The following is a 12,288-nucleotide window of genomic DNA, read 5'->3' as shown; positions in this document are numbered from 1 at the left end:
TGTTTTTATTTAAATCCAGCTTCTATTATAAATCGCACGCTAGCGCCATCTATAAATGTTTTCCTAATAAATAAAAGCGCCATCTATGTGTGAGAAGACAAAACAAATATTTAGAAGCCGGTGACATGTTTGAGTGCCTTGTGTTCATCGTGCGGTGACATGCGGCGGTGCGCGCGCAGCTCCATACTGAAGCTGGCGAGACCAGAGCTCAGCGAGCGCAGCGCTGACGAGTAGCCCAACAACTCTGACAGTGGTGCTATGCACTCTATTACCTGAACAATACAATATAATTTGTCATTTTAACGTCGGTGACTCAGAGGTTGAGCACTTGACTTGCAATCTACATGTTTTAGGTTCGAATCCCGCCATGCACCAATGCGTTTTCCGATTTACATATGTACATTTAACCGACGTTCTTACGGTGAAGGTAAACATCGTGATGCAACCTGCACATATCTGAGAAGAAATTCAAAGATATGTGTGAAGTCAACACGCACTTGGCCAGCGTGGTTGACTATTGCCTTGGCAATAACTTTAGTTAGGCTCCGAGCCACTCAGTGGAGACGTAAAGTACTAAGTGTACATTTAGCATGAGATCTTTACTTAGGAGTTCACTTATTAACTCTGAGTTATACCTTATTGCCGTGTCTAGTGTTCACTTGTTGTACATCAGCGCGACGTCGCGCGAGGTCTGCGGTGACGCGCGCCGAGTGACTCTCCGGCACTACAACCTGCAGCGACATCATCGGCTCCAGTACTGCAGACTGAGCCTCCTCGAACACCTGCACAGAACACGTCGTCATACAAACACTCATAAAAAATACGCCTAAAACGATGTAACAGTAGTAGACGGCACTAACAAAATTGCATGAATAGCCTTGACCGGTGAAATCACGACACAGAAGAAAAGCTAAGTGGAAGCAATTCCACGTATAGTCTGATGAGTGTGATGCCGGAGTCTTTATTTTTGTCCTTTTTCTCTTCCCCCCCCCACCCCCTTTCTTATAAAGATGGGGAGAGGCAGTGGATTTAAAGGGAGAGTTGTCTCTTTCTGCGTCCTCCTTCGTTGATTAAAGGTAAGCAATGCATCTTCTATCCCGGCAATATCTATGGGCAGCATTTGCTTCGCTATTTCGGCGAATTTAGGTGGCGGCTGCAGTTTACCTTATGTTATAAAAAGTAAAATATAACGTCAGACGTTTTCATATAACTTTTCCATAATAGTTTCTGTGTAGTTATTTCATGAAAGAAGAGTTTTGTAGTTCTGACCTTGCGCAAGCACTGCACCACACCAGCACCCAGCACTGAGTCCGAGGTGCCGCGCCCCAGCTCCAGCCAGTGCAGCGTCACCTGAACATCCACCAGCTGCACACAAATCATATTAAAAACTAATTATTTCGACCATTTTTAATTGATAAATTTATGTTAAGGACGATTTTTTTAGGTAAAATAGGCAATCCATTAGACATCGTCCTTGAATCAATCGATCCAATGGGAGTTTTAGAAAAAAAAACCGAATTCTGATGGATCCGGCGACCGATCGGTCCAACGGGAAACACCAAAAAAATCGATGTAAAGCAAATTTAATATACAAAATTGTTTAAAATGAGAATTAGGAAAATACAACGCAAAAATAATAACAAGCGATACTTTCTTTATGTAGCCAAAGAATAAACTTGCTTAGATATTAAATTATACTTAAATATGCAAAGTTACTGTTCAAGGAGTTTTTACACTTTAGCAGCCATTAAATCTAAGAAAAAAGAAGAAATTAAACTTTTGAAATTAGTAATGTCCTATCAGTTTTCTATGTCTTTCTGTTATTCATGTTCTACAATATTAACACATTTTTCTGCAAATAAGGGTTTTTTTATTTAAAGCCCTGTACAGTTACCTTAAGAAAATATACATAGAATATAGACAAAAGAACATGAGAAATTAAGAACCCTCCTCCTCCTTTTTGAAGTTAAAATGTAACTCACAGGACAGCCGAGTTTAGGTCCATGTTGCAGCGCGGCGCGCACGCCCTGCTGCAGCGCGGACATTGTGCGAGGATGCACGTGAGACAAGTTGGCCGCACTCTCACCACTCTTGTCCAGTCTACCCACAACACAACTAATTATATTCTAAATTAACTATCACCTAGACTAGATTAAAAAAAGTAGCATATAATATGCCTGGGTGTATCGGCTACCTTCCAGTCTAAGTCTCGTCAAAATCGGACTAGTCGTTCCGGAGTTTACCCGGAACAAACGTGGCTAAACGTTAAAAAGGACAAATTTAATTTAATTTTTTAAATATTACATACAGACATTCCAATTTTTATTTATATTTATAGCCTAGTAATCGCCCGCGACTTCGTCAGCTTGTAATTAAAAATTAGCCTAACTTCTAACAAAGAAATATTTACTTGAGAATCTTATCTTGCGAGATTCCCTTCACTGTTTTAGCGGACATGGTGAGCTTGACCGCCTGCCGCACGCTGCCGATCTTGCGGTCTACATCCAGGGTGGACTTGGCCTCCCCCAGGAGCTGTTCCCGATACGCGATCTGCAGCTCGCCCAGCTCCACATCTATCTTGTACTCCCTGATGATGCGCTCTTTGATTATCTCCAGATGGAGTTCACCCATACCTGGATAATAAAAAAAAATGGTGTAGACGAACAGAGCTGACATAAACATCATACTAATATTATAAATGCGAATGTTTATTAATTAGATGGATGGATGGATGGATGTTTATTTGAAGGTATCTCCGGAACGGCTGAACGGATCTTGATGAAATTTTGCATAGATATAGAAAATAGTCTGGAAGAAGACATAGGAAACTCATTAAGTTTTAGTCGCATTTAGTCGCGGAAGACAGCTAGTCTTTTCGTATATCGTAGTGGTTCAAGGTCATCTGCGCGCCTTTGACTCGTGTGATGTTCGGAGCCTCCAAGATATATGTGACCCTGTGTACCAGCGAGTACGAGCTGGCCGGTCTCGTCGTCAGTGGAGACACGCAGGCTGGGGTCCTCGCGCTGCAGCTCTGCCAGCGCACTCTCCAGCGCGCTCTGGTACGCAGCGCTAGGCGGTTCTATGGAGCACAGGAACACCGGTTCGGGGACTGTCGTACCTGTTACCAAATTTTAAACCACGTTAAATAAAAGGGCAAATTATCAATATTGTTAAAAATTAAAAAGATTACTAAGACTCTATGTTCCCAAAGAGGACCTAGAAAATTTGAATCAATAGATTATTCGAAAGTAAAATATTCAAAACGGTTAAGAGAATCAACACAACAAAGAAGCAGTTCAATATAAAAATCAATAACGTTTCTCTACCTAACTTTAGACCAGTAGGGTCAACAAAAAACAAATTAATTTGAAACCTAAAAAAGAACCCACATTTAACATAAGACCACACTCACCAATCCCGAGCAAGACCTCAGCAAGTTCCTCAGTGCTGGGCTGAGTATCGAGAGCCTGCAGCCGCTGTCGCGCGCTGGGCAGCATCAGCTCCTCAGCGCCTGGCTTCTGCAGCCAGCGCGCCAACTGACTGCGTGCGCGTTTGGCGGACGTCTGCGTTGAAGTCACCAGGTCTCCGGTCATGGTCGTCTGGTAAAGAACTTAGTAGCCTATCTGTTCTTACAGACTATGTTCTATATCTATGCCAAATTTCAGCTAAATCAATACATCCATTCATCCATCCTTCTAAATATTCGCATTTATAACATTTAAAAAAAAAGTAAGATTTAAAAAAAAACCTCTTTATTTCACTGTATATAATAATTAGCAAACAAAATATTTTGAAAATAGTGACGTCATAGTTACTGACCTTGAGGGAGCTGACAACAGCAATATTCCCCGCAGTGACCTTGTCCACCGGCCGGTACTCGTCCGCCAGTGCCACGTACAGCGAACCTGTCTGGTCATCTTTATTACTATTATTCTGACTAAACATCACATACAGTCTTCAATCTTTAGAATAATTCTATACCTGTTCACTCTTCTCTCTTGCCAAGTTGTATATCTTCTGTCCCTTTTCAATCTCACCGCTGTACAGCCTTAGGAATGTTAATACACCTCTCTGGTCATCATGCTGCACCTTAAAGGCCCTAGCCGCTAACTCGGAATCAAAGCTTTTGTAAATTCTATTACATTCTAAAGGTGATGGTAAATAAGATACTATGGAATCCATTAATGTCTGTACACCAATGTTTTTGTAAGAACTGCCACATAATATAGGAAATCCGCTCATTTTCAATGTGCACCGTCTGATAGCATCATTTATCTGTGGAATTTCAATATTGTCCAATGAATCTTGTTGTATTATTATCTCTGCTAACTGATCATCCAATGAGGAGAGAGTGTCAATCAGTTGTCTATGGCTATTCATTATTTTTTCCCAATTTTTGCCATCCTGTTTCTCTACAACTTTTCGCCTAACGTAATTCTGTCCACGTCCCTGCGTCCATATTACTTCTTCGCATGTCACTAAATCAATGAGACCTAGAATATATAATGACTAATTTAAGCTCATTTTCCACTAGACGTAAATATTTTCTTTGTAATTTCACTGTTGCTACAGATATTAAGCAAGAAGTTTTCATAGTACTATACCAATTAGTTTTCCCTCCTTAGTAACAGGTGCATGTATCATGAGAGGTGTGGCCTGTAGTTTCTCACGCACAGATCTGATACAGCTGTTCACATCTGCGTCACTCCTGTCCATTTTGTTGAGATACAGTATCCGAGGGACTCGGTACCCACTTGCTTGTCTCCACACTGTTAATGTTTGAGCCTCCACACCTGAAAGTTAAATATAATTTTTAAATTCTTTGAAATATTCATAATTGTATATAAGACAAAAGTGATTTGAGTCATCGTTCCTTGTGCACACAGCTAACAATTGGAATAAGTTACTGGCATCAGTGTTTCCGGCCAGCTATAACATGGTGCCTTCAAGAGTAGGGTGAATAAGTATTTACAAGCTTGTGTGTACCATCCTTGGATCACTTACCCACTTAATGTCAAGGGGGTTTGTGATCAAACACTGGTTTAATTAATATAAAAAAAGGCAAGTCTCAATGAGATTACCTGCTGAAGCATCCAAGACTATAACAGCACCATCTAACACAGCCAGACTCTGCTCAACCTCCATAGTGAAGTCAATGTGGCCCGGTGTGTCAATTAAGTTGATTTGTGTGCCATGCCAGGGAAAGGATACCGCAGCAGCTGCCAAACAAGTTAATTATTACATAAATGTATATTTAAATGTTGTAGAACAACTATTGATAAAAGACTGTAGTTATATAATCTTATACAGGGTGTCCCAAAAGGTTACGTACATAGGAAGGGGGATGATAGGGGTGGTCACAAGGGTCAACAGAAAAATTAAATAAAAATTCCCTTCTGGGTATTAAAAAAAATAAATGGCATTTTTAAAATCTTAAAATTTTTACACCTTCTGGGGCAATTTTGTAACTGATGACCTACAAATATTGCTATATTTAAAAAAAAAGCTATTATGTTATCGTCAATAACCCTTTATCAATATGAAATAAAAAAATAATACAACTAACAAAGATTTTAAAGAAAATTAAAATTGCCCCAGAAGGTGTAAAATTTATAAGTTTTTAAAAAATGCCATTTATTTTTTTTAATACCCAGAGGGGAATCCCCTATCATCCCCCTTCCTATGTACGTAACCTTTTGGGACACCCTATACATAAAATTCTCATATCATAATGTTAGATATTTTATTTGCATATTCAGTAGGTTAGAGAATCGGATACTATTTTTTATTCTCGTGTTGACGGAGTCCCTGACGACAGCTAGTATTCATGTAAAATGATATGGAATTCTTTTAATATTTGTTTCCAAGATATAAACCAATTTTAGAAGATGTGGTGATCTTACATGTGATTGTAATTCCTCTTTGTCTCTCCTGTTCCATGTAGTCGGTGACCGTGTTACCATGATGCACCTCGCCCATAGACCGTATAGTCCCGGAGTAATAAAGCATACGTTCAGTTGTTGTAGTTTTGCCTATGTTCAATAAATATAACATGAACACATACAAATTAAATTATTATCACAATTATTTAACTATGCTTGTTCATATTTCATAGGATCAATTCAGTCTATATTCAGCATTTAAGATTAAATTTTGGCAATACTCTACAATGTAATATAATATCTATTTAAAGTGTACGCATAGGTTATTATACTAACCTGCATCTATATGTGCTAAAATCCCAATATTCCTAATATTTTCGATCTTCGTCTCGTATTCAAAGTTAGAAGAATATTTTCGCGTTTGGACATTTTTAAAAAACTTTCTATAACAATTAAAAATGCAATAAGTTCTCATGTTGTCATAATATTATGTAAACAAAACAGAAGGTTACCTAATGTCAATGTCAATTGTTTATTTTTAATCTTTACCGGGGCAAAGAGTAAGTGCAATTTTAGGTTATGAAATTGAAACAACTTGAATGGTAAAAAAAAAATTTAGAGGCAGCTTAGATTTTATACGTTTAAAGCAAAAAGTAGTAGATTTCAAAACAGACACAGTAAAATTCTTGAGAAATCTTTCGCGAGCAAGTTATTTTCTCACTTTAATCATTGTTGTGTTTGCTTGGAAGCTTAAAAATGTTAGTTATAGGACACTTTTTACTTAAACTACTAAAACTTTCTTTATTCTCTCTTTAATTGCGCTATTACGATGAGTTCTGTTATATTTATCAATTTAAATTGTTCTTTTTATGCTTGAACCTGGCCAAAAATTTTGCGCTAAGCGCAAAGCATTTTATATAAAAAACCTAACAGTAGTATCCCGCCATTTTTAATTCAAAGTATTTTGCCACTTTCAGCAATTGTTAAAAACTATCCAAGACATTGTTATCTTCCTACAATGGATATCGATGATATTACGAAGTTTGCAAATAGTAAAAGAATAGTCACGGATGCAGACAAGTTACGGGAGAAAGTCACTAAAGAAAAAGAAAAAATTATAAAGTTAAAGGTAAGTAGAGTAATTTTGTTTAGTTTAACAGTTTCCACTATCCAAACACATATACAAAAACAATGTTACATTGATCCAATATGTTTTTATATATTGTACAAACTGTCAGCATTCAATTTTTTTGTCGTTTTAGTAAAGAAAACTATTTTTGAATTAATCTTAATTTTTATTGTTTATATAAACTTTTTGAAAAGGGGAAATGAAGCGATAATCGTTGTCATCAAATGTTGATCCATTGTAAAGGTAGCTCAAGACACCGCCTACTGGGACTTGAAGGAAAAGTTGCAGCAAGTGCAAGACAACCATGAGCGGCTGCAGCAGAATATGGCCGAGGTGCAGATGCAGCACGAGGCCGCCAATTCCAAGTACCAAGAAGAGTTGAGACAACGCCCTGAGATACTTAACAAGTAATTTGAAATAATAGTTTTCAAGTGTATATTTATGTGTTTAGAAAAAAATGAGAAAAAAATCTCCGATGACCTTTTATTTCATTTATCAAAATCCTTGCTCTTTCCTAGATTTACAACTCCCTCTATCCCCTCAGCTTGAGATAATGGAACCATTCATTCATTTGTCTTTTAAGTATGCAGTTAATATATCGCGGATGTGCAGATTATCTACCACGCGTAAGATCTGCGATGTCCTGCAAGAGTCGAGCGAGCGGCTGCGGGAGACGCTGTCGCGTTGCAAGGCAGACGGCGCTATGCTGTACACCGCATTCAACAGGTCCGCCGACCAGCTGCGGGAAATGCGCAATAAGCAGATGCAGGAGGACGAGAAGGTCAAACACCAGATTGAGGGCCTGCAAGAGAAAGGTTTCATAACTTCAATTAAACTTGATAGTTTAACAACTTCCAAAAAGAAGTTCTTTTTTCCTGCTATCGCTAAACCAGTGATCACCATGCAGTAAGACCTTATGCCAGGAAATCTAAATCGTAATCGTAAAAGAAATTGTAATGTAATTTGTGCTAAGTGTGGTTGCATATTATGAAAACAATGTTGTTATACGTGAAGTGTCGCTGTCGAGCAACCACTTCAGCAAGCTGGTTGAATATCTGGCGAGCGCGAAGCAGCAGGTGGACAGCGAGCTGGCGGAGGCGCGCACGCAGCTTACGGCCGCGCACACCCGCAACAACGACCTGCTCACATCGCTTAGCGATAGTAACAGGGAACTAGACAAGCACAAACATGAGATAGATAGGGTAAGAATCTTAGTTTTATATATATTTAGGTGGCCAATGATGATAGTTACGTACAGGCTAAGGATAAAAAAAACTACAGTGAAGACTTTCTTGACGCTAATTCTGCTTGAGTTATTTAATGCTTTATTTCCTAAAATACACACTTGATTACAGAAAGCTGATATGATAACACATCTCCAATGCGAAATGAAGAGACAGACAGATGAATACAACATCCAGAACTGCAACGCAAACAAATCCCTCGCACAGAAAGATAAAGAGTGAGTCCTTGTTGAAAAGGCTAAGATAATTTATTCTCGAGCTAATTTTAATTACTTTATGCAGTCTTGAAAATCGGTCATGTTTAATAGTGTCCAGTTTATTGGTAACTGCCGGTCTACGAACTTATATCTTCCCATTTTTAGGAATTTAATATGATCGATTGTCTTTGCTACCTTCAGCTATCGTTTAAGTACTATTGTAGGATCCAAGAAGCAATAGATGCTGTTCAATCTCTCAAACAAGTGGTTATGAACCAAGAGCAGTTCATAAAGAACGTGAGTGACGAGAGAAACGGACTGCAGGAGAAGGTGGTGGACTTGGAAGAGGAGCAGCACCGACTGAAGGCCGGTATGGAGACCCTCAAGATACAAATGCAGGTAAAGTACAAGAAAACAGCAGGTCTAAAGCGAAATGAACATTTCAAACAGAACAATAAATAAGAAGCAGTGGACTATTAGCCTTTTAGAGACGTTGAAAGTTAATGTATGAAAGTTGTCGGAGAAATAATATATTTATTAAATTCTTTGCAGGATTTAAGCTTAGCCAAAGCAAGTGTAGAGGAGAGTCTACATAAGGCTGTAAATGAAAATAACGATTTGAAGAAAGAAAACTTTGATTATGTTCAAGTAAGATTTTAGTGGGGCTCTACCAATTTAACATCTTCGCAGGAATTGTCCCGGCTCACCCAGTGAAATACCACGACCATACAGAAGACAGGCGTCAAGTGGAAGCAATTCCGCGTGCAGTCTTATGAATGTGCGTCCTCTTTCCCTTTCTACCCTTTTTCTTATAAGGAAAGGATGGGAAGTGGAAGTGGAATTCCGGGATGAGAGGATGCATGGAAAGGGAAAATATTTTCTTTCTGTGCATCCTCTCCTCCGTCGATGAAAGGTAGGCAACGCATATGCAATTGCGTATGTCTATGAGTAACGGTCACTTCGCTATTTCAGCGATTTCAGGTGACCGCTCGCTCGTTTGCCACCTTATGATATAAAAAATATATATTTTGAGCAATATGATACTGAAATTAAAGTTAAAGTTGATTTTGATAAATAAGTAAAACTAAAGTACAACTAAATAATAAATATTTAACAGGAATTGACTAACATTAAAAAGGAAGTGCAGGATCTTCAAATGCAAATAAATTTATTGGAAAAGGACAAAGCACAAATTGATGATGAATTGCAACAAAGTAGGAATGAGTCTTATGAAAAATTTGCACAAATACAACAATTGGTGAATGATAAGAAACAACTCGAGGATCATATTGAAGAAATAAAAAATGACGCTAAATCTTACGAGTATGAGTTTTTAGTCCAATTTTAGTAGTGATAAAAAATTTGCTTTGGAATTAGTTTCATCATCAGCTCACTATACGTCCCCACTGAGGGGCTCGGAGCCTACCCTAAGTTAGGTGCGATTAGGCCATAGTCAACCACGCTGGCCAAGTGCGGGTTGGTTGACTTCACTCATATCTTTATGGAATTAGTTTAGATTTTCGAAAAAATTTTTGTAGGGAAATCGCAGAATGTAAACAAAAAGATTTGGAGATTCAACTACAAAATAAGGACAAAGAAATAGATACGAAAGTTAATGCTATAAACTGTCTCATGTCCGAGGTGAAGATGGCGGCAGATGTAAAATTTAAACTGGAAGATACTTTGGCCAAGTTTAAGAAGGAGATGGAATTAGAAAGAGACGCTATGAAAGATAAGGAAGAGAAATCGAAGAAAGAAATTAAAAAGCTTCAAGAGAGCGTTCGAGTGAGCATTTTTTATATTTAACTTAACTATAAAAAAGCAGACAATTGTTAATAACAAGGTTTGGAAGTTTTTTCGTGATGATGATATGATCTAAAATGTCCAGGTCAAAGAGGCTGAACTTAGTCAGAACATGACAATGATCCTGGAGTTAAGGAACGAAAAGGTGAGATAATTATTTTGTAGGTAAGTATACATTTTAGGCTAAGTTTTTAAGTTACGGTGACAAGTACATTGGAAACGTTTAATAATCCAAAGAGGGATACATTGATGATTTTCTCCATATCCATTCAGGATCGTCTGCATCAGAGCATCCAGGATATGCAGCAGACCTTAGACAACGTGGAGAAGGAGCTGACAGGCCGGCGGTGGCCGGCACCCAAAGAACACTATGTCCCCGAGCTCGATGATAATGCCGTTATGATGACCCCCTCACGCTCGGTTGGGTTTAACATACTTTACTGTAGCACTCAGGGTCGTTGGTCGGTCTCTAAGAGATACCCTTAGTATTGACTACTTAAACTAAATGTACACAAAAATCGACCCTTAATGACTTGGTGGCAATTACTTTTTACATTCATCAGTAATTTAAGTTTTGTTATAGCAATTGTTGTAATTTTTAAATAGAAAGTAACAAGACAGGAAACGGTCGGAAAGAAGCTGGAGCTGATGCCGCCCTCCGCGCCCACTGCCCCCCCAGCGCCAGAAGCGGCCCTGAGTCCTAATAGTTTGCTTAATATGTTCACCGACTCTAGCTCTGATGATGAAAGATTAAACGTAAGTTAAGTTAAACTCCAACGTAATAACGTTAACAAATCCTTGGGATCAACAACTAGCTAACGAAAATATGAAAATATTTTCTTTTCTTTCTATCCCATTTTCAATTAAATACTGTTAACAGGGGAAGAAAAACATGGAGAGGAAACAGAAAAACAGGAAAAATAATACATAAAACATAGAATTGTGCCATAATAATTAAAAAAAAAACAATTTATTTCGTGTTAGTTAGATGTATCATATGTTATAGGAGACGGCGGTTAAGCGTTGCTTTGCTGCGCTGTCTCGCGGCGAGACTCTGACGCGGACACAACTGGCCACTTTGAAAAAACGACCCAATCGCATAGATCCAAGGAGCCAAACTCAAAAGAAACAAATTCCACAAGTAACATACAACTTTTTTGGTCCTTTGAGTTAGATATCGATAAAAAAAAATTCTATTAATAAAAACAAAATAATAGGTTAATTGTGAAGAATAAGCTTAAATATGGACGTAAAATCGTAAGATTTGGACAAATGTCGAAGCCTTTCGAACGGATGTTCAGGATGCATTGCATAATAAAAAAAGAATATAAATATTCTTAAATACGATCTATTTGTAACAAATCTAAAGTCATATTTATTTTTCAGGAAATTCTGTCTAATGCGAAGGAGGATATTAAGACAAGACCTCGAAAGTTCTTCAAGCATAAGAGGTTGGAAACAAAGAAATAGATTGTTTTTGTTTCAAGACTTGTTCTTATGTTTTCTAAATTTTCCTCTAAACTACGATTTAATAATTCAGTAATAGTTTAACAATAAGTTATCAGCTGTTATTTTTAACGATAAATACTTTCTTCTTTTAATGTTTTATAGTTATAAGCGAAATTTAAATAAAACAGCATTTAGTTTTTAATTAATACGTAAGGAAATTAATCATTTGTAACAATTTGGATAAGTTTTAAAAGTAACGTGTTTGAAATTCTTTAGAACTGTATTTGTTTGATTAATAAATTTTAAGGCTTTATTACCAGTTTTATTTCATTTCAATAAATTAATTAAATACATGTGTATATATACAGCATATGTATGGGGCAATATACTCGGCGAAGAAAATATGTTAGTGGTCAAGTGGGTATGTAATACAAGAACTTAGACAAAAAGATCACTTTTATTATAGCTTTAAAAGTTACACTTTCGCTCACCGGGACTAGGTCAGGCAATTTTGTTGATAACAAGCAAATGATAAGTTGCAAAGTAGTTATGCAATTGAAAACATCCGCTTTATTTAGAAAGAA

The 12,288-nt window shown here is 37.5% G+C and overlaps 2 protein-coding genes across 3 annotated transcripts; one reads left to right on the top strand and one right to left on the bottom strand.

The window, feature by feature from the left end:
* Positions 1–39: 39 nt before the first annotated feature.
* On the bottom strand, positions 40–6,378 carry mRRF2 (mitochondrial ribosome recycling factor 2). 2 transcript variants are annotated; one of them, XM_013315210.1, is made up of 13 exons: positions 6,219–6,378; positions 5,904–6,032; positions 5,082–5,219; positions 4,605–4,793; positions 3,982–4,493; positions 3,820–3,909; positions 3,413–3,599; positions 2,963–3,118; positions 2,411–2,633; positions 1,983–2,115; positions 1,270–1,365; positions 636–782; positions 40–272 (listed from the first exon to the last, which is right to left on the bottom strand). In XM_013315210.1, the coding sequence occupies exons 1-13, from the start codon at positions 6,355–6,357 to the stop codon at positions 111–113; spliced, it is 2,301 nt and encodes a 766-aa protein (XP_013170664.1). In that variant the 5' UTR covers positions 6,358–6,378; the 3' UTR covers positions 40–110. The 2 variants fall into 2 exon arrangements, with proteins under 2 accessions (XP_013170664.1, XP_013170665.1); XM_013315211.1 differs by having other exon boundaries at positions 1,983–2,100.
* Positions 6,379–6,830: 452 nt separating this feature from the next.
* Positions 6,831–11,818, top strand: LOC106120049 (myosin-11). Its single transcript, XM_013315226.1, has 14 exons — positions 6,831–7,011; positions 7,255–7,418; positions 7,624–7,826; positions 8,026–8,213; positions 8,367–8,473; positions 8,677–8,851; positions 9,005–9,100; positions 9,570–9,775; positions 9,991–10,237; positions 10,341–10,400; positions 10,529–10,675; positions 10,862–11,011; positions 11,262–11,396; positions 11,642–11,818. The coding sequence occupies exons 1-14, from the start codon at positions 6,901–6,903 to the stop codon at positions 11,723–11,725; spliced, it is 2,073 nt and encodes a 690-aa protein (XP_013170680.1). The 5' UTR covers positions 6,831–6,900; the 3' UTR covers positions 11,726–11,818.
* Positions 11,819–12,288: the final 470 nt, after the last annotated feature.

Source organism: Papilio xuthus, unplaced genomic scaffold (assembly GCF_000836235.2).
Source record: "Papilio xuthus unplaced genomic scaffold, Pxut_1.1 DF826961.1, whole genome shotgun sequence".
Taxonomy (NCBI): Eukaryota; Metazoa; Arthropoda; class Insecta; order Lepidoptera; family Papilionidae; genus Papilio; species Papilio xuthus.
The sequence above is the reverse complement of the archived record's forward strand: the minus strand, read 5'-3'. Positions and strand labels throughout refer to the sequence as shown.